The 23609-nt window shown below is 41.6% G+C and overlaps 1 protein-coding gene across 2 annotated transcripts in view; it reads right to left on the bottom strand.

Moving 5' to 3' along the window:
• Positions 1 to 23339, bottom strand: part of LOC128754941 (rho GTPase-activating protein 6-like) — a 74098-nt gene extending 50759 nt beyond the window's left edge. Inside the window, exons 1-2 of one of the 2 annotated variants that reach the window (XM_053857959.1) lie at positions 23312 to 23339; positions 22470 to 23159 (exon numbers count right to left, since the gene is read on the bottom strand). In XM_053857959.1, the coding sequence (XP_053713934.1) occupies positions 22470 to 22913 (444 nt within the window). In that variant the 5' untranslated portion in view covers positions 22914 to 23159; positions 23312 to 23339. Of the gene's footprint in view, positions 1 to 22469; positions 23160 to 23311 lie in introns of those variants that run through there. The other variant, XM_053857950.1, reaches the window with a different exon arrangement.
• Positions 23340 to 23609: the final 270 nt, after the last annotated feature.

Here is a 23609-nt window from a genome sequence, read left to right as displayed (position 1 = left end):
ATTCACTACATTTTATTGAGCACTTCTGCAGTAAAATTACATTTTGATTTTTGTATCAAACATGGCGAAAGGTGTTGAACTCAAGACCAACCAGAAGCCGCGTCGAGACTGAGACCAGAGCACGCAGACACAGAGACCAAGACTTTATTATCCTCCATTTCCAAGCTCCAAATATTTTTTTTCTATTTTTCTTTTTTAATCTTTATCATACGTCTGCACACTGGCTAATGGAGGAAATTTGAGTTTATCAGAAAGTCCCAGTGGCAGTGAAATGGTCTGCTGACTCACAGTCAGGCATGAAGATGGAGGAAGCTTGCAGGGGATTAAGAGAGGCCCAAAAGTAAATGCTGGCCTCTGGATTCACTAACATCTTAATCCAGCCATGATGTTGACCTGTGTGTCAACAGGATTTACACACCTTGATAGGTCATGAACAGTAGTAAATAGTTGTTTTTTTTTTATATATATATATATTTTTTTTTTCTTGCAGTTTATAAAAATGTCATACATAAACAAGCAATACCCCCAGCTTAAAAAATGAAAATAAAAATAAAAAACAGGATATGCAAATGAATATCTTCAAAAATAAAATAAAACACAATATGAACAAGACAGCCAGTCAGTTCATGCCTTGGTCAGTGAGTCCTCTATACCCTGGGCTTGAGTGAGTGAATATATTTCAATGTATTGAAGGATGGAGTTCTTCAGCTGCGGGTGTGTCCCTGAAAATAAAACAGCTGCGGGTGATGCATCTCAGCTTGATATGAGATTATTGGTCTCCACTAAAGGCCATGTTGGAAACAAGGGATCATTGTGATCATTAATAGCATGTATCCGATTCCAAAAGATAAAGTTCCTGGCCATGTCCGAAGTCTGGTAAGTCGAAGCCCCATTTTGTCCTTATACCCGGTGGTTTGTATGACCGAATAAAGGGCATGGCAATAGGATCAATTGTTTAAAAAAAAAAAAGATGCGTAAAATAGAATATATTTTTGTGCATAAATTGTGTTATCACTAATTCAAAATTTTAAATTTGTCTCTTAAAAATAAGACACAATTACAAACCCAATGCACCCCACAGACGTCCGACACAATTGTGTTTTTACATGGTTGCTTGGTTAATTCATGAGGGCTTGTTCTGCAGCATCCATGGACACTTGCTGATGTCACACGCTCATCCTGCCGCCCACTTGCATATGGATGAGTTTAATTCCAGCTCCTCCACTTTGGTTTGAGACTGTAGCATTCATATTGAATTGAAATCAAGCTGTTGACCACAAATCGGGAGGAACGCTGGTCATGACTGTAGTATAAGTAGTGTGTTATTTTACAGAATATTGAACGGAAGATGGATTGCTAGGCATCCCATTCAGCCACTTATATCTGAGTCGTCTTAGATTCAGTTTGTCTCCTTTTTCTTTCGTGAATGTAAGGCTCATGAGATGAAATACTGTGCACGTTACACATTGATAAACCCGAGGACTGACTGGCACCCAGAATCATTTTCCCCCACTACGTCGATCTGCTGTCCTGCCGTGCAGTGTCGGAACTTCTTTGAAATGGAGGAAGTCAATGAGGGGCTCATGTTTGTTTGTTTGGATTTTGGAACAGTGGCGGGTGGTGAAACCACTTTTTGTAATGCATGCCTGTCTGGATCAAAGTCAAATTAAGGTTACTAAACCTGATGCTAGTTGAAGTGGCACTGCAAGTAAGGAAAATGTGCAATGAAAAACACAGAACAGACAAGAAAAATGGCAACATATTGTTGAGTTAAAAAAAATGACTGCATTAACTACAGAATTCTCGAGCTGGAAACTTTCAGTTTAGATTATGTGCGGTTGATAGTTGACATGAGAAGTGAAGAAACGAGGAAACAAACATGGGCTCGATGTTTTCATGGCCTTTGGTAACAAGCTTCTATTCAAGTTTGACGGAGATGATGATTCCATTTTCTCAGCGCGACAACCCTGCCAACTGTATCAAAAGCTGGCTCAACGACTGTGACGTTACCATGCAGTACAGGCTCGGAAACTTGGCCAAGCTGAGCCATGTTGAGAATCAAGGAGGTATTGGATGACCTGACGGCCAACAGTGAAACAGTGTGGGCATCCAACACACCTGAGCTGAGCCACCTTCACAGAAATTGAGACACCTTTTAAAGCAGACGACGGCAAAGTGTGGCCTGTTTGTGAAGCCCTGCAGAGGCTACAGAGATTGCTCCACACTTATGCTGCATTATTGGTTTATTTTTTTGTACATTTTGATCACTAAATGTTGATTTTACTTCAAACGAGTAAAATTTTACCTGACATTTGCCATTCCCCATTAACATTAATAATTAATATTTACCCGTAGGTCAGGTTGATTTTAACAACAAAGGCTCCTGGACTCCGTGTAAACAAGGATGAAGGTGGGTTGTTGCTAGTGTTGTAGTCTCAGGACCACACCAACTGAGACCAATACATCATCCAGACTGGAGAGTATCGAAACCGTCACAGTTAGCTGCAGCAACAAACACTGTGGGTTTTGTTGCTGCAGCTAACTGTGACAGTTTCCTCTGTCTGACCTGACTGGTCTTGAATATAATCAATCCCAGGTCCATCCAGTCACAGACTGAGAGAAGACCAAGTGAAAACACATTTGAGACCGAGACTGTACCTACTATGATATGGTTATAACAGTAGGTCCAATCTCAAGACCACTTTTTTAGGGTTTCGGCCTTGACCAATCTCGAGTACAAAAGCATTAGTTCTTATGATGTTTTCCTCATGCAGTCAATGTAAGCAATGTCAACAGCAAGTTGATTTATCCTATGCAATCTAAACTAACCTACATCAGTTACATCATGAGTCTAAAATGCATGAAAAAAGAAAATTCCCACTGAGGTTTCATTTGTAACGGGCATTTCTATGATATGCTGCGGCTATAACCAATGACTTCAGAGGTTCCATGAACTCAGCTGAACCCCTCGAGTCAAACGAAACGTCCCACTGTGTGACATTCCGTAGTGTGTTTGGATTCCCTGGATTTCAGCAAGATTTTACAACTCTCCTCCTGAGCACACGTGCTCCACCTATCTTAATGTTATTGGGTTTCGAGCGATCGGATTCCGCTATCCACAGCTGAAGGAACAAATATTTAGCCTGCTGCACAAACATCCCTCGAAGAATTTAGATGTGCCAAAATGATAGCGATGGCACCCTCATCTTTCTCCATGTCCTCATTCACCAGATACTACAGTCACAAGGTTTAATGCGAGTACCTCTAGGGAGTCGCTGCTTTGTGCATGTGTGTGTGTGTGTGCGTGCCTGTGCGTGTGTTTAGAACAGGAGGTGAGGGTTGAAAGATCTATCCCATCCCTTTTCTCTCAAAGGAATGTTTCTGGAATCCAAGCTCAACTCCCCTTGATGACTCCACCCACACTTCCATTCCCCAGGAGAAACACACGCACACACACACACACACACACACACTGTTGGGTCATTTTAACCATAACAAATGTGGTGGCCTGTTTAAACCTGTCCGGCTGTTATGTAGCTTTTGACTGAACCATATATATGTGCTGTATGTTTTACGTCATTGCCAGGAGTTTGCCATCACTAGGAAAGTCTCCTAATCTTGAATCATAATTCATGTTTTTGACCTTTAATTAGGGTTTGGGACTAACCAACTAATTTTTAATAATTACAGACAACAAAGATGAATCATGATCAATCGCTTTATATATATATATATATATATATATATATATATATATATATATATATATATATATATATATATATATATATATATATATATATATATATATATATATATATATATATATATAGTGTGGTTGAACATTAAACTATTACTAACTGGTACAGCAACTTGTCCATGGGTTTGAATGCTTAAGGCGGCACAACAAAGCGGCCACACTGGAAAACACTGGTTTGACTGTTAAGAAGTCAATAGCAACATGCATCTGAGCAACATGAGCACCATGGTCTGTTCCAATGCTGCCACTGGTTCTCACCAGCCACCTCAGATTCTCTCCATGAGTGTGCATAAAAAGAAAAAGAGAAAAAAAAATGGAGCCACAAAACTCAATATTCAAATGCAAATACAATGTGATGTATATATGTGAGTATACTGATAAACACTTGAACTGACTGGGTGTTTGACTGTGGTATGGTGATGGTAGTAGGTACAGCAAAGTAGCACATGTCTCTTCACTCATTGGAGATTTATTTGGAGTTTATTGAATGTTTTTTTTAACTCAACTTCATGACATGCTTTAATCAAATGATGAATCAAATCCTAAGTAATGCTGCTTCGCAGGTGTCACGTAAGTAACTGTCAGTGTTGTGCCAAAAAGTGATGATGGTTCGTGGCGGCTGGTTTTGTTTCTGCTTATACACACCAATAAATCCTAAAAAACAAATATTGTGACTTTTTTTCCTGGTCAAAGATGACGACTCCTGTTCCTGAAATGTGGATTTGGACCTTCATGTGTAATTCCCGAACTTGCCAGGTCGAGTGTAGCTACGACAACCATGAGCAGCGCCTGAGTGTCTACCCAAGTTCACGCATAAACAAATGTAAGATTTCAAGCCAGTAGGAAAACAAGGAATTGACGGTGGTGAGATATTCATAAGATGATGCCCTGTTTTGAACAGGGAAAAGAGGTTTGGATTTTAAACAACCAAAAAAAATGCTACACCTTTAATGGCAATAACTGAGTTATGAAACCTTTCACTTATGAACTATGATTAATCACCACTGTGTCGTAAAAGTGTTACTTCAGTCAACTTGAAACACACCGCTAATTTCAGATAAAACTTTTTAGTGTAAATGTAACCAAAGTAAAAACATGTTTATTTATTTATTTATTTTCCCGGGCAAAAGTGGTGGGTAGCAATGCAATCATTCCTCTAAGCATTTGACATGAATTACTGATACAAAATAAACACACCCATAACTCCTAACTTCAAATAGTAATACTTCTTTTTTTCAGCCCATTTCATCATATAACACTGAAGATACTTTTTGTCTGTATAACAGGCAGCATGTGCTCCTCAACACACCCAGCCTCTTGAGCCTCTTCAAACTCTCACTGCTCATGGTGGGACAGGATAAATCCAGCTTCTGGTATTCAGCTCCAGGGACTGGGTCCTTTTTACTGTAAGATGCATCATTTCCTGGGACATCAAGGACAAAGAATGGTTCTGTTTTTCCGTTCACATAACAAAAACATAGGATTCTTTCAGTAAATGATGTAACACGCACTTATGCAGCTAAGTCTAAAAATGTACTGAACTATCCAGTTACAGCAATGTCTTACCTAGAAAGAAGCTACTGCCATGAAAACATGGGTAGAATGAAAAGAAACAAAAACATGACAGAGGAAGGTTGGTCCTGTTTCATTACTGTCAGAATACACTGCCATAATGTCAGCATTGTTGGCATGTCTCTATTGCTCAGTCAAGTTTCCACTGTCGAGAACTCCGGTACCGCAGTACCAGACTGCGTCAGAAGCTTTGAACATATAAACTATCTCTTAATGCTTACGCAGGAGAATGCTGCTGTCTTTGTTCTCCCTCAACTTCCAGGGTCGGCGCAGTGTTTGCATCACTGAGATGTTGCCACAGCAACAGACTCAGCCACGCAGTTATAGTTGGAACAAAAAAAAAAAAAACAACTAATAATAATCACCCGGTTGGTTCAAGTTTTTTTTTTTTTTTGTCCATGTCGTCCATCTATGCAGAGTAAACCTGAGTAAACCCTTCCCACTACAGCAAGCCAAGGAGTATAAATACACACAAACACACAGCCCACATCACAACTGCAGTGACTCATTTTAGAGTCAATTAACTCTCCATTAACACACAGCCTCGCTGCGAGTCCAAGCTAATCCAAGCCAGGTGTCTCTGAGTCGCACCACTTCCCCACTGCTGCACCTTCAGCCTCACACATGTTAACTTCTCTTAACTTCTCATCTTGTTTTCTTTGATTCCTGTCATCCTTCAGTTAGGTCTTTATTCATAACAAAACGTGATATCACTTATATGTTTGCCCTACTTTCACTTATTTAGTGGTTTATTTTTTTTATTTGTTTGCATTCACAGCTGATGGCAATGGTGGTTTTTTATGCTCCAAATAGCTGAAACAAATAATACTAATACTACTACTACTACTACTAATAATAATAATAATAATAATAATAATAATAATAATAATAATAATAATAATAATAATAATAATAATAATAATAATGTTATATTGATATCAACCGGAGAATTCCCACACCACTTTGCTTAAAAAAAACAGATTAAAAAAAATAATTATACAACTTTGTACAGCATTTAAAGTAAAAAAAAAAACCTTTACGAAAGAGAGAAAGTGAAACAGCTTCAGGTGAATTTGGGCGAGTCAGTTTCTGTAGCCAGAACAAGCTGCTGTTTTGAGTCCCTTGAGACTTTTGCTCTGGACTTTACATGCGTGTCTGTATTCCTGTTCTCTTCCTGGATTACTTTTAAATGACCATCTGAGGGCAACCAAACCACCGTCTGTAAATAGTTGGACAGAAACCTAAAAGGGATTAATGTTATGTACTAGTCAGCACCACAAGAATCAAATTACAAGAGTTATTGATAAGAGATTTAAAACTTTTGGAGAACATTGATTGAAAATTCTATTGTGTTTTTTTTCTTGTTGTCTTTCAGTGATCAACAGGAAGCTCATGCTCAAGTCTTATCAGGTAATAACAAAAAAGAGCACTGCAGCAACACAGCTTAACACTGAGCAAACATAGCATGTCTTCAATCCCACTGTCTCATTGATCTCATTGCCACACGCTTTATTTTTTAATGCTTTAAAATGTATCTGCTTGGCAAGTGCTTTTGTAGTTCACTCTGACATCAGCAGTCTCCAAGCACAGACACAAAGTAAAACCACATTTCTATCTCCTTCAGTTAGTTGAGCCCCAGAGGAGGAGATGAATAGCTTATGTTTGAATTTGTTGAAAATGAAATTTGTTCATCTGTTCCATTTGTTTTCTCTTCCAAAACAGAGCTCCTTGTTGTGCTCTTATAACCAGGCACTGGAGTGGAAAACTCTTCCTCTTTTAAACGACAGAAAATAAAATCTTTTGCACACAAACACACTTCCATGTTCTGGGAATGTGTTCAGCAAGGGAGAACATTATCAGTGCCTGGAAGTGACTCTCTTCTCGGGGCGAAAGCAGTACAAACAGACGCAGCATTGCGCTGGTGACGATATGTGTAAGAGCAGTTGTAGGTGTTGGTGACGGTCCAAACAACTCCAGGGCACTAGAGACCTCTTCTGCGCGTACGGTACTTAGCTGTGTGACTTACAATAACACAGCGCTAAAGAAGGCTGTGTGAGTTTCGGCCTTCCAACCAACACATCTTGCTATCAGTGGGCTTTCATTTCAGCTTTCTCCTTCCTCCCTTTAGTCCAGGACTGATAAATGATGTTTGAACTGCTCCAGTTATCAGTTGCAGCAGTATTTTCATTAGATATTCTGGACTTGGAGGGGCTGAGGAGATATAGGTGAGCAGCTGTGAGTGAGCACAATGCAGCCCACCCACATTTTCACTCTGACTCATTCTGAGTGTGTGCCAGTACGTGTGTAAAGCTATGACTTCATGCTGCCCCACAACATCTGTTCTGGTAGTTTAGTGCTGCTCTCTGCTGGTTGTAAGGAGTCATTACACTGTAATAACGCCAATAATGATAACAATAATAACTGTCATTGTGTCAATGTCGTCAAAAACAGACAATGTGTTCAAACCTGCATAAAAAAATAAAATAAATAAATAAATGAACTGTCACATCATCAATTGCTGGTGATGGCGGCTCCTTCACAGGCGACTCAACATTGCCTACTCCAGGATCAGCTGTCATCAGTCTGGGTCAGTGACATAACAGCAGCGCTGCTTTAGACACTTCAACGAAAAGCACTAGGAAATATCCTGCATGTTCCCCCTCATGAGGTATCATGAAACAGTGTTGCAGGGTTGATGAAGTGTCGTAATTTGCTTTAGAAATGATGTGACATTTTATCGACTTAATGTCCATACATTTTACAGTAGACAGTTCCATCTGGTGGCCTCTGAAAATGAGGATGCTGTGTCATGAAACATCATAAACCATTCAATACTGTGTCATGAAACCTCATCTACCCATCACTGTTGCTGATGTTTGTGTCACACTTGTATTTCTGCATGGACATATTTGCGTAAAATAACAAAAAATATAAGGTCTTTTCTTATTTCTCCTACTAAAACGGCATGATGAAGTTTGTCAGACTTCAAGTCAAGATGAGAGGAAATAAGGACCTTTCTACTTAAGTTAAAAGAAAGTAGGGTCACTTTTCAGCTTATAGAAACCTCCAGGCCGTAAAGATTTTAACCAATGCTTCATTTGCAAAAAGCCATGTGTATTTTAAATGCAAATGACACATACTCAAAGAAGAAAATAAAAGATAAAGAAATGGCCATGCTAAATTAAATGCTAATGGTAAATGGACATTTACAAATCGATCCATTTTTTGTCATGCAGTTCCATGAGTACTTCCCAGGCTGATGGCGTGACGGTTACACTTGTTTTGTTACCTAGCTCCTCACAAGGGCGGAGACTGACGGATGGATGTTTGGATGAACGGAGTCTGAAAAGGTGGTGTGTGTGTGTGTGTGTGTGTGTGTGAGTGAGACCAGAGTTGTTCAGCAGCTCATTCATACAGCCATTTGAAACAGTAACTGCTGATACTTTATGTTACACACGGTCAGGGTGTACAGTGTCAGAAATAGCATTGTGAGAGATAGATCTCGTCGTAATTTTTGTGTTATTTCCGTCCTGCTTTGTGTTCGGGTGACGGTCTACTATACACTTACTGTAAATCAAATGCATCGATTTGTAAATGTCCAAATCCAAATTGTGACCCGGGTGATAATATTTGGGGGCAAATGTGATTATTTGGCGTAACACCACCCGACGCATGGATTGGTTGAAATTGCATCGATAGTTTGTGATTTTTGCGCAGGACATTGATTTCTTGGAGGGACTGATCTTTACACGGTAAACGATTCATCACAACTCTATTTTCATTATTATCTATTTTGTATTCAAAAGGCTGTAGTTGAAAAATGTCTCGAGATGAGAGAAAAGTGAATATTCTCCAGGGTGACCCAAAGTTTGGGACGGATGCAAATCTTACCTGATTCACTGGAGACACCATTTCCTCGCCACTTGGTGTCACAGTGTACGAGTGGAAATCTCCAGCAATACTCTTCTTTAGAATATGAGTAAGTCAGATTCACTTCCATGCTCTCTGTCTACAGTACTACATAACACTGCTTCACTCGTCTCCTCGCCCGGGTATCTTTGACAGTAACACACCTACAAATGTTGCTCAGATTGAAGTTACAAGGTGCCTACTAGTACATCTAGAACTAGTACATCTAGAACATCAGGCTCGCATTTGTTCACATTTGCCACAAGAGTGACCACAGTTGTCTCTCTCTCTCTCTTTAAAAAAGTTTTAAAAAATTCAAACTCATTTTCCATTTTAAAGTAAATTTCCGTGACATTTCATTTATCTCTTCTGGCACTGCTTTATTAATGTAACAACATCAAATAAATAAGTAACTTTGAAGCCAAGAAAGTGTGTCATCATCATAATATTTTTTTTTCTTTCAAGGTAAAGCTCGAAAAATGTCATGTATATTTGAATGTATAACTTTAAACAGTCCTGAATCTCAATAAAGAGCTTTGCGCAAGACAGTCATGTTGTTAGGCGCCAGCAGATGGCGATGTTGTACTCAGATGCTGAGTCCTTTGTCTCAAATGACTTGTGAACTCGTTTTCTCTCTCGAAAACACTCCATGAAATCTTTCAGTTTGCGAAACAAGGCGGCAACCTGTCAAATCCTGTTCGATCCCGAGCATTCCCCTGCAACCTAGACTCTCAAAGTCCACTCACTCGGTCCTCTGAGCTCAGATTCTATTTATAGCCGCAGATCTCTGGCTGTTTTAAATTGCCCACTGTCCCATTCTGTTTTGCTTCCTTGTTTGATAGTATCAGCAGGGCGGACCATGAGAGGTCACTCGCACATCTCTCCTTGGGCTACAGTTTTTACTGTGGTCAAAAGCGCAGTTTATATTACAGCATAACGTGAAACGGACACGCAAACTTCGGAGGTTTTCTAGCACAAAATGCCAGCGATAGTAAAGTTTCAATAGCTAATGCACCAAAAATGTTCAGACATGTTTTGCGTAACAACATAAAAATCTAGTTTTTCTTTTTTTTTTTTTCACTCATGGCTTTAGATTGTTGTACTCCCTTAAATTCCCCATCTTGATTTATAATCTGGAGGAGTGTTTGGTCCGTTTTTCTTTTTTTTTTAGAATAACTATTAAGTCAGGGGTTTGGTATGAATCCGTGGGCAGCATTTAAAATACGCAACAAGTCGGAAAAAAGTATTGAGTTGTTAATAACAAAGATTAAATGTTCAAAGGTAGCAAGAAGAAGGAGAGAGGGAGCTGAAGGGTCACTCACTCGGAGCCCCAAGGCCACAGCGTAAAGCTCCGACCCAGAATCTCAAGTACATAAATCCTTGAGTCTTCCTGCAACAGGAAAGTAGCATCCAGAGAATATACAACAACATTCTTATTACTTGGCATGAAAGCCAGTGCCAAACTGTGGTGCTACCTTGTTTCTCGTAGAGATACAGTAGCTCAAACAATTATCATGCTTCTATTTTTATTTTTAAAAGTAGGACTGGACTTAAAATGAGTAATTTCGATGACTCAATTTCAGATCATCTTTCAAAGGGAATATTTTTCAGTCACCAATCCCAAATTCACCCACAATGTGATGTCATGACCAGAACAGCCATGAGGAAGGAGACAAGAAAAGAGACAACACAAAAATTCACTCATCACTGGAGCACTTCCACCCTGATGTTTTAGTTCGTGTGAACAGATCCGCCTACAGTTTGGTCGTTCTGGTGTCAAAGATTAATATCTGACTGATGAATTCATCAGAAAAATACATTATCAATTCCCATTCATGTATTTCCTGTGTATAACATCAAGTCTTTCGGCTGAGCTCGATCATAAAATATGAGCAGACAGGAGTTGTAAACAAGACACTTAATTCAAATCAGATGTACAAGGTTCAAAACATTCTGATAGACAAATGCAGCTTGATCAAATCAAAAACAAAATTGGATTTCATTGCTTTGGGCTCCGTTTCCCCAAACAGCACAGGATATGAAGTCGTGGACTTTCTTTATCAGGATTGTAGCCTGAGAAAATGTAAGCTTGAGCCATGTATCTGTGAAATCCAAGATCCTCCTACATATGCTGCAGCAAGTTTACAAATGTGTCATCTTTTATTTTTTCTAAAATCTGAAACGAAGCCTTCACGGTTCCTTTCCTTTTTTTTCCAGGGGTGACAGTAAACACACATGTCCTAAAGTATCATACCCAAGTTGATGAGTGCATGGATGAGAGGTTGTGAACTCGACCCAGCACCAGTGGGGGGAAAGCTCTCTGGTCCATGACAAACCACATTACAGGGCAGATTAGTGGACACAGGGCTCACCACAACACACAGATATACACTAGGGAGTGCACATTATTTGCCTTCACGGTCGAAAATTACACTATTAGATTATGAACTCATTGCTTTCATGTTGCAGTATAGACATACTCACACACAGTTGTGTGTGACTGTAGAATGTTTGAACTGTGCTGGCAGTTTTATGGACAACAGATAGACTCGGGCCGCGGAAATGAATGTTTACTCTCTGGGTGTCTCTACTTCAAGCTCTCTTTTCCACGATTGTGGAAAGAAAAAAAATGTCCCCAGAGGAGACATGCAATTCCTGAGCAGATACACTTCCAAAAACTGCTGCGCTGTGGGTTCATTTTTAAAAAAGGATATCAAGTTCCTGCACGTACACGACTCGGGTCTTAAAATGTTTTCGCACAAGCAGCACACACGTCTCTCAGGTAACATCAGTGTCCTCACATCAAACTGTACTCAACAGCTTTTCCCCATTCGCAAACATGTCTGCAAGGATATCATATTTAAGTGTCGTACATGACTTTCTATTGGCTATGATCAAAACAAATGAGCTTGCCCTTGATGCTCAGCGTCCAAACTCAGGTGTTTTCACCATGATTCAACAGTGATTCAAATGCTGATGTACCAGGTGAAGTTCTTATACATTGAGCAAACAAAAAAACATTGCTTTACATTCAACAACAAAGGCTCAGCAAATACATGTGGCCAGAGTCTGCGCGGAGGGACATGCCCTCAACACCTCAACGTCAATGGCATCCAGAAAGCATCCTGAATAGGCAACCTTCTGCAGTAGGAATGCGCAGATTCGGCCGCCAAATATGGCCCAAAAGTGCCATTTCAGTTTTCAGCTATATGACCCTTAGCACCGAAACAACACGGTCGAAAAAGAATGTTGCAATGACGTGCTCAAAACTGCACGATAGTCTGGATAACGTGGCCAACGTGTCAGTGGTATGGTGGTATTTCAATACACGACCGGCGAATAATGAGTTCCAAGATCTGCAAAGCTGAAATAACAAGAGGGAGTGCGTCACACGGAATACATGCTGGAATGTCTCTGCGCAAAAGTGTCTTGGCTGCATACAGCACTGATCACACCGAGCTACGCTCGACAGTCACGTTACAATTGATCGAGAACTTGTTAGTACCTCAGCTCGTGCCACCTTCTAGTGGCTAACTAAACAGACCAACTCCTCCATCCATCATTCCTTTTGGAAGCATCTTGTGAATTAAGAGGTAGAGACAACCAGGGAGTGTCTGTGCTTGCTCCGTATTAAAATTCAAATACAATATACCTATACCTTCTTCTACCGCTTATCCGGGGTCGGGTCGCGGAGGCAGCATTCGGAGCAAGGAAGCCCAAATTTCCCGGTCCGCACAAACCTCCTCCAGCTCTTCCCGGGGGATCCCGAGGCGTTCCCAGGCCAGACCGGAGACATAATCTCTCCAGCGAGTCCTGGGTCTTCCCCGGGGTCTCCTCCCAGTAGGACATGCCCGGAACACCTCCCCAGGGAGGCGTCCAGGTGGCATCCGGATCAGATGCCCGAGCCACCTCAGCTGGTTCCTCTCGATGTGGAGGAGCAGCGGCTCCACCCCAAGCTCCTCCTGGATGACCGAACTCCTCACCCTATCTCTAAGTGTGCGCCCAGCCACCCTGCAGAGGAAACTCATCTCAGCCGCTTGTATCCGCGATCTCATCCTTTCGGTCACTACCCAAAGCTCGTGACCATAGGTGAGGGTGGGAACGTAGATCGATCGGTAAATCCATGGGGCCCGGCCGGGCCAAGCCCGAACGAATGACATGGGCCGTCCCTCCTGCAGACCCACCACCCACAGAGGGAGTCATAGGGGTCGGGTGCAAAGAGAACTAGGTGGCAGTCGAGGCCGGGGGGCCCGACGACCTGGTTCGTGTGGACATTCTCTGGCTCTTGGAACATGGAATGTCACTTCGCAAATACAATATAAGTAAGTCTTATTTGGATGTTGGAGTAAAGCAGCACGCATGGATGCAGACAAATAGTTAGCAGAATTTAACTCCAATTCTGTTCTATTTATGAGAGGCAGTGCATGGCACAGGAAGATGACTCAGCTCAACTCAACTCATCGTCACACTCATAGTCAAGTGTTTCGGTTTCCGCCAAGAATTTTCATTCCACCGCATCCCCACTTAGAAGGATCCATTTTCCAGTCAGAGACTCATTTCTGTTTATACCCGACAGAGGTGAGGTAGGAGCCTAGAATGGCTGGTCAGTCACTTTTACCTTTAGTCCCAACTCTCTTTCCCAGGGAGAGAAAGATCAACCATCCTGACTGCTGGAATCCATTTATCTATTGTAATATACCCTCTGTTTGCTTTGGTTAACAAAAGTAACCAAGCTGACACCCACTCAATGATCTTGTAAACTTTACGTGCACGCTTTTATTTTGTCTACACAACAAGTGTCTCCAATAAATTCTGGAGCGGTTGGTTTCCCTCCAATTAGCTGTCACAGTTGGGAACTTCGCTGCTAAACCACAACAGTAGAATCATCAGTTAGAACCCTAAGAAAACACAGCCTTGTGGTCTAGCAGCAAATTCGACATGGCAGTTACCAGGCACATTAGATTTAATGGGGCACATTATTTAACAAGCCAAACCGCCTTTTCCAAAGGAGCATACGGATCATAAAGACCAAGAATACGTAGACCATGAGTGGAATTCTAAACGTCCTGCAGAAAAATACTCCATACTCACACTAAGCAACAGTCTTATTCCAATGGCAGCTGTGAAGTAGGGTGCCAAACTGTCTTTGAGTAACCAACAAATTGTCTCAGAGCAAAAATATGGTGAAAATAAAAACACATTTCACACTGTCAATAAATAAACCACATGATGCAGTATTGTAATCATAATTCATCTTTTGTCTGCAATATATTTTGAAACTAACACAGGGCAAGTCCCCTGTGTTGTTATTTATTATGCATGTTCATCTTTAGATGAATTTATTATCACATATAGAATTAGAACAAGATCTACAGTGTTGTTGTAAAACAGTTGTCCATTCTTGTCATCAAACCTTTTTGTTACACTTGTTTCCTCTAAGGCATTTGGTGGTTCTAGAACAACTTTATAATAAATCCCACACACGGAGCAAACACATAAACTCTAGGTCATTCAACTCAAAGTAAATCAGTGGGTTCCTTAAGAATGCCATACATTTTGAGAGGGACTATAAAGACGTCAACAAACTCAAAGCAGAAATATTTTCTGTCTTAGCAGCCACTCGAGCATGCAGCCAAAGAAAAATTCTGATTCAAATCTGCTTCGACAATGTGTTAATGGTATTATAAACACTTCAATATGAACAGCATTCGGGGGGAAGTCCATACTTTCTGCCCTTGCACATTAAGAATTACAAACATATGGAAAGGTTTGCATATTTCAGAACACATGGAGTCAGGTTGCATGACTTCAGATAAATGGCTCCAGCAGCTTCAGTCATATTCTGATTGGTTGTAATCTTTAATCTGTTTTCGCAAAAGGCAACAAGGTTGCATCGATGGACAAAGAAGAAAAATGACAAGGTCAGATTCACCCATATTCTTAGAGGGATCAGCTTTTGTGCTTTGGCTGTACTGTACACAGTAAGTTTACTTACTGGACTCTAGAAATCAAAATGGACTACATTGAGAAACAGAATCAATCTATCCATCATCCATCCATCCATCTGTCCGTCCATCCATCCATCCATCCATCCGTCCATCCATCCATCCATCCATCATCCATCCATCCGTCCATCCATCATCCATCAAACATCCATCCATCCGTCCATCCATCCATCATCCATCCGTCCATCCATCCATCATCCATCCGTCCATCCATCCATCATCCATCCGTCCATCCATCCATCCATCCATCCATCCATCCATCCATCCATCATCCATCCATCCGTCCATCCATCATCCATCAAACATCCATCCATCCGTCCATCCATCCATCATCCATCCATCCATCCGTCCATCCATCATCCATCCGTCCATCCGTCCATCCATCCATCATCCATCATCCATCCATCCGTCATCCATCAAACATCCATCCATCCATCCATCCATCCATCCATCCATCCATCCATCCATCATCCATCAAACATCCATCCATCCGTCCGTCCGTCCATCCATCCATCCATCCATCCATCCATCCATCATCCATCAAACATCCATCCATCCGTCCGTCCGTCCATCCATCCATCCATCCATCCATCCATCATCCATCAAACATCCATCCATCCGTCCGTCCGTCCGTCCATCCGTCCATCCGTCCATCCATCCATCCATCCCTCCATCTGTCCGTCCATCCATCCATCCATCCATCCCATTTGTGGGGTGGAAAATGACTCATTCATTACAGTCAATGTGACACACAAATTTGTCTGATTATGTTAAACAAACGATAAAAAAAATCAAACTATGATTCTACAATTACATTCATTACATTTCCATCCATCCATCCATCCATCATCCATCCATCCATCCGTCCATCCATCCATCCATCCATCCGTCCATCCATCCATCCATCAAACATCCATCCATCCATCATCCATCAAACATCCATCCATCCATCCATCCATCCATCCATCATCCATCAAACATCCATCCATCGTCCATCCGTCCATCTGTCCATCCATCCCTCCATCTGTCCGTCCATCCATCCATCCATCCATCCATCCATCCCATTTGTGGGGTGGAAAATGACTCATTCATTACAGTCAATGTGACACACAAATTTGTCTGATTATGTTAAACAAACGATTAAAAAAATCAAACTATGATTCTACAATTACATTCAATGTTTTCATGACTTTAATGGAGCTATTTTTTGTGTAAACGTGACCGTGGAAAAGTCTGAAGCCGTCACAGTCATATAACTGTCAGTCGTCACGTTTTATGTAAACCACCGCTTATGAACTTGGTCTCTGCTTTTCTTCTCCTCTTCATGTCTTTTCTCCCTCCTAAAAAAGGCAACGTAGCGGACTGATCTGTGGACACTGTTTTGCTTCAACACAAGATGAATGTATGTGAATAATAATTTGGTTCCCCTGTGTTGTACACGGTTCATTTACTTTGAGAAATATATGTTAAATTGGGGGCTAAAAGTTCAAGGGGGATTTGCCGTTCATAGGTGCAGGAACGTACCACAAACCCAGGATGTGATGAGGGAATCGGAGGCTTCCCAGGTTGCACATTTGAATCATACACATCAACGTTGATCAGGTCAGGTCATGGGGGCAGCACTCTAGGCAAAGTTCAGACTGTCTTCTCAATGGAAGACCCCTTCAGTTCTAATAAGGCCTTCCAAAGACAAAGAAAATCCAATGCTCTACTCCATGGCCTCATCCCATGTAGACGATGTATCAATGAGACACCTTGCCAACGGCACCGCAAATTGCAACTCTTAATGTATAGGAGCAGCATGACTTCTCTGAGTCTCTCATGGATGACAATAGTTCCCACCTCTGAGGGAGAGTCTAGCTTCAAAGTAGGTGAATTTCAGTCAGTGATCTCCTGCGGTTATCAGTAGTGATGGATGAATGAGGCTTCATGAAACAGTGTTGTCATTTTTCAGATGCCACCAGATGGCACTCGTGGCTCTATAATCCCGGGCCTTTAATAACCATTTCAATAGCACCATTCACTTTTTAGTTCTAGAAACCATTTTGCAGATGAAATAGTTCCAGTGCCCTTCCACACACACTTCCACATTAGTTTTAATATATGAAACAAGGGATGGGCGATACGGACAAAAAAAAATTATCATGATAAATTCCGTCATTTGGGTTATAACTATAATTATCACGATAAATACATTTTCATTCTATTCTATGTGTTGTACAGTGTGTACAAGTCTGTACAGTCTCTCTTGAAACAGTTTTAGAGTGAAACATATTAGTGGAGTTTGTCTCCACATCATTATTTGTACATGTTGAAATATAATAGTTAACTCAGTGTAGAGATGAGAAATTCAATGTTTCACATATCTTGCAGAACCTGGTCGTGGCTGACAGACCACTCTGCCAGCTTTATTTAGGGGTTAAATTGAGGTGTCTGTCTGCTGCCCCCAACGTATCTCATGCTTCTTGACAGTTGACTAATGATGGACCCGTCTGAACACATTTCCAAGATGATTGTTTTTCAATACTTTAACCGAATCAGAATTTGTTGTTGGTCCCTAACTGATGCCGGGTTGTAGCAGGAACGCTGCCGATGAGAGTGTGTCCGTCCGTGATCAGTGGACCCTAATCGAGGACGCAGAAGAGGACGACACCGCCAATATTGGAGCGGCTGTCCGTGTAACACCCAACTATTTTCACCACGATGTTTTGCCGAGGCACCAGCGTAACAAGAGACCTCATGTGTTGATATGAACCTAGGCAGACGACCGCGTCAGAGAACCTATGAGGACCACTCCATCTAATAAAGCAAACACCAATCCAGAGGCTCATAGTCAACCAATGTTATTATCAGAGGTTTGCTGTATCAAAAATAAGTCTAAAACTACGATCGTGAACCAAAGTCCACAACTGTCACACGCCGGTGTCGGCTGTCAAACGCTGCAGAGCTGGAGAGCGCGGCGCTGTCATTGTCTCATCATATTAATATTATATCATATTCTCATCATATAAATCCAATGCTGCCGTGTGTTTATTTAGCATGAGATGTAGAATTCTCATGGCAGAGATTGTTGTTGGCGGTATATCGTGGACGATAAGTTATAGCCCATGCCTATCCAGTATGACACTGTCAATGATTCCAACATTGGTGACAAAGACTCCGAGTAGTATTGGGTTTATTACATGATGAGAGATTTCCAGATGTCGTTGTCTGACTTAGGAGTAGTTTAGTAAGTAACACGATTTAAAGTCAGATAGAACAACATTTCACATTGTCGTGATATAAACTACACTTTTCATTTATTTCATTTATTATTCATGATCGCTGTGAAGTCATTTTAATTCAAGAGAACACATCCACCTAAACAATGCCAGACTCAGGTCTAGTATCTGTATTGTGAGTCTGTTTCAATACAAAATACATTAAAAGTACACCCAAAGTGATATGTCCGCCGATGTCACACAGAGAACTAAGCGAACTGTATTTTTATTTAACCAGCATTTAAACACAAAATGATTCACTGACTGGAAACAGTCCCGTGATGCAGAGAACATAAACAGCGCTGCCTCCTCACTCACTATTTTGCATCTCAGTGCTTCTGTCCCAGTACTGTAAAAACTTAAATCTCGCATAATTTCAACGACTGAGCTCATCTAGCAATTATGAAACCTCATCAGCACATCTCTACTTTTGTAAAATTAATTAAAATTACAGAAGAACCCCTACAAACAAATATTATTGTGACATGCCTTCAACACACTTACGTATTGTATCACAAAAACAACACCTTGACTGTGCCAGTTACAATGTTCTGGTTGTGCATGTGCACTTTTTTTCATACTACAGTTTTCAAACTTAATACAAACATTTTGTCTTTCTCTGAATGCGATTGCATAATCAAACCTCAGACCTGCCAGACTAGCACCGTTACAGGGCTCTGTGTTTCTCCAAACACTCCAAGGTATCATAACTTTGTGCTCCAGATTGTGTTAATGACGGCACACCGATGTCCTCATGTTATCCTTAGAGGCCAGTGCCCATTAGAGGGAGGGCTGGAAAGTATGGAAAGTACAGTCGTAGGGTGACGGGAAACTGTTTTGCAAAACCTTTTTTTTTTTTTTAACAATGTGTCTACACAACACACACACGCTCACACACAAAGATAGCAGAGCTGTAGCAGCCTAATGATGGGAGAGCTGTTTGGAGGCTGCATGACTCTCACCCTGTGACCACTCCCAGTCGTGAGAACCGTGGCCCTGAGCTTGTGTCTGTGAGACCTCTCTCACACACAGCAGCGAACGTCAGTCAGAAAAATCAAAACACACATCAGCTTATAGAGGGGAGTGAGAAAATCTACAAAAGAACTTATCATACCTTTCCAGCAGTGCATATGGACCCGTGCCAACTATGCACCCTATAAAGCCCCCCTGCTAAAAATAAGTCCGTAAGGTATGTTTTAGAGCAGAATTTACGGTTTGTTTTTGGTGTTGTTTTTTTAACTCAGGCTGTGCCTTGCAGGATGACAAAAGCAGCCAAGTGTGAGTAACCGCAGTTATTTGTTAAAGCTTTTAATTGAAAATGTTGGCCGTAAAAGGTCCGCCATCCCCCCCAGTTAACATGGCCTTAAGCATAATGATTATCAGAGAAGTGACATGCTGTGCTATAACTTGTTCTGTAAGTAGTCTGAAGATACATTTGTTCTTCACTCCCTCTTTTTAGCCTATAAATCATACGTACAGTGAGTTGCTGGCATCCGAGGGTCCTGAACTCAATGACCTGAGCAGAGCTTGTGTTAACGTGTGGGTCTGTTGAGCATCACAGGTATCCGGGTTGTGTCATAATACTGACCTTATGCAATATTTAAGCATTTACATTTTGAGTTTTTTATGTTTTGATGGATCCAACTTCCCTGACATGAAAGGAAACAAATGAAAACTACGACATTAGAATACAAACAGCTACAGTTTTGATCATCAAACGTGAGGACTTCACCGTAGAGAAGCAAATCAAATACTGATCTCGAAAATCACCCAGAAAGAGCAGGCCTCCCCCAAGCATTCATACCAAACATAGCTGTGGTGAGGCATTGCTTTTGCAGCAGGGAACATAGAATGACCTCAAGTCGATCACAGCAAAGCTTTCTCACTTCTAAGGCATCAAATAATGACTCAAGCGACATTTGAGTCCCACATTGACGGTGAAGTTTTCCACGAGTGAAGGGACGTGCGCAGGGGAGACAATTGGATGCTCTCTCCAATAATAATCACGATATCACGAGGTATGCATACAGCTTCTATGACGATGCCATAGAAGTCATGGTGACGGAAATGTTCGAGACGCTTTATGTACCAGTTCACTCATCATAAATGACAGTGTGTAAGGAGCACTACCACATGGCTAGCCTTCATTGCGTGATCTGTCTTTCCAGCACTGCCACCATGTGACAGATACGATGTGTCTCACGTTGCTGCGTTGTGCATCAAGTACACGTAGTCAAACGTAGTCACTCGGCTACACTCCAAACACTAGATTAGGGTATGCATATTCACTAGCACAGTCACTCATCGAAGGACCCAGCAAACATACCAGAAGAGGAAATAGCGTCATACTCATTAGCAAAATAAGACATGATCAATTTGACGGAAGACGGAAACGCTCCAAAGGGCGTTCTTGTGACATGACGGAAATGCCCAGGCCACAGCTGGGACCTTCTCCAATTGAAAGCCTAACGCATCAACATGGAATGCCGAACGCTGACTTCTGCATCAAGTTGACGCCTTGACAGTGTGTTGATCCGAGCACTGGCATCAGATCTTTGCCTTGTCCTATTTTTTAGGGTTCATCGCTGCAGTGCCAGTCAAGTTGGAGCTAAGAGGATTGCTCATGCAGGAAATCAGGCGATAAGGGTTCATCCGATGCATTTTCAAGATCCTTTGATTCACATTCTACTCGTGAAGTGTCGGCCAGACAGCAGACTTTTACTTTGATGAGACGATAACAAGACTTTTTTCACACTTGATTAGCCACAGACAGTGAGAGAAGTGATCTAAATAAGCATCATTAAAAACATTTTGTTATAAATAACAAAAGATTTTCAACCCACTGACCCACGGCAGCTGCTCAAAAATGAACAAAAAGTTGTTGGAGGGACACAACGTCATCTTATGACTTGCGTCGGACTGATCAAGTAACTTTTCCCCGGGATCATTCCGTGGATGCCTCAACAATTCCGTGGTCCGTTGAGTGAACCTCATCATGCTCTGGAGAGAAACCTCTTCTGATGTGGTGAGTCAGCATTTCCAGAAAATTTCATTTGAAATCCGTCCACAGTCGAACAGATCATTCCCCAAGATCATATTCCGTCCTTGGTAAAAGCTGCAACAATTGAACAGATTAAACAAAATACCATGTCATGGTAGGTGTAAAAATAAATAAATAAATAAATAATGACTGCCCCATTCAACAAGATCGAGATCAAGGTCGGATCAAGGAAGATTAAACACGATCTGGCGAGAGATCCAAGGACAGGTATACTATAAGCCTTATTTCTGGCTGACTGACATGACATGACTGACACTGACATTTAGACACATTCAATATTGGAACAATTATTCCGAAATTATCCAATTCATGAGATATAGTTTTGCTTCTTGCAAGCCACAAAACAAAAAAATTGGCTCTGCTCAAGGTTGAGTACAAATGCAATTTATGCTATGTTTATGCTTTATGCTTATGCTTAAAATATGAAGCAGCCTTTCCGAGAAAGCATTTCAGTTGCCACACACTTGGTCCAAACCATGGGTTCAAGGTCATCAGGGAAGGTTATGCTTGCAGCCCCTCACTAACAAGACAAGATGCTAAGCTTCTCCATCCAAGCACACTGTCACGTGCCATCCAGAAAACTTCCACTATTTTTTGTCTGTTATATTAATAATTGTCTGTTATAATAATAATCATAAAAATTGACCAGAGGCAGAAAAAAGTTCACATATCATGAAAACTTGTCGATTTTTTTGTGTGTTTCAAAAAGGTGTAGTTGCATTGTTCAGTCAAGCAAATTCAAATGACAGTTCTTTGTTTATTGTTTACAAGAGAAACGATATTGTTGACAGTGTCAACATAAATCAATAAACCATCGATCACCAAAACCAGTCCAGCCATGAGCACACCGTTAGAATGCACGAGGTGTCCTGAACACTGTGGTAGTGAACAACACGACATACCTCTGACTTCCAGACGACGTAGGCGTGAGATGTGGCGGGCTGGACGCGCTTCTGAAGCCATCTCCGCGGCGAGAAGAGGCTACCCGTGCTCCCGGGAGGCAGAAAGGGTAAATCCCCGGCTGTATTCCTTTTGGTCCGCTTCACGATATCATAGTCGAAGTGAAAGTTTGAGGAAGGAGAGAGATCCAGCGGTATAGACGGAGTAGACAAGGATGGCGTGATGGGCTCCTTCAGGCTCAAAGCTTTGTTGCGCGCTGCCGGCTTGACGGAGAGTCGCTCCGGGGAGGCACGTGTGCCGCTGGCCGCCTCGCCACCGGTGCCACACTGTCTGATGATAGCGGGGTCCAGGCTGCGCGTCTGCCGTAACCGCCGCTTGGCCAAGGCTTTGGATGCTGGCGAAGAACAGGAGAAAACGCTGTTGAGAAGTCCACTGGCCGCGGACATGTTTCTGCTATTTGGCCTTCACATCAGTCAAAGTTCTCCAGGAATCCGTGGTTCCCCCGAACTGACGCGGAGACGAGGGCAGCAACATTTGGCCGCCGAAGCTGCGCAACAGTGAGGAGAGTATGTTCCTCTACTGGACAAACCCAGGGTGAAGTAGAGGCTCGGGTGGGGGTGGAGGGCTTCAGAGTACCTGAGAAGTACGCGCGCCTTGATTTGAGAAGAAGACTCTCCCTTCAAGTCAAACGTCTGAAATGAAAATTGGGTTTGGTTATTATAATATGATAAAACGAGGCGTAAAGTTACATGCTTAAAATGTATTGCTGGATCATGTATTGTTACACTTTATTCCCAATATAAATATTGGAGGATCCTTTTAACTTGAGGAAGTGCATACGAACAGCGTAGTGAGCATGTCTTTGGAAGCTTCGCACTCCATTCGAACCCGGAACCTTTTTGCTGAGAGGCAGCAGTGACCATTGGTCCACTGTGCTGCCCTGTGGAAGAACATGTAAACAAGACATAAAAGCACTTTATTACAAGGCATTCTTTCAGGGGGAGAGCAAGTACTGTTAAAGGAGTAATGTTAATGTAACATGTCAACATATATTTCTCACAATGGGGGGAATGTGAAGTATAATTTTCATAAAACAAAGAATAATGAATAAAAAACAAAAATACACTTTCTATTGTAGTTTT

Source organism: Synchiropus splendidus, chromosome 1 (genome assembly GCF_027744825.2).
Source record: "Synchiropus splendidus isolate RoL2022-P1 chromosome 1, RoL_Sspl_1.0, whole genome shotgun sequence".
Classification (NCBI taxonomy): Eukaryota; Metazoa; Chordata; class Actinopteri; order Syngnathiformes; family Callionymidae; genus Synchiropus; species Synchiropus splendidus.
Note: the sequence above shows the minus strand (reverse complement) of the source record. Positions and strands in the feature narration are given on the sequence as shown.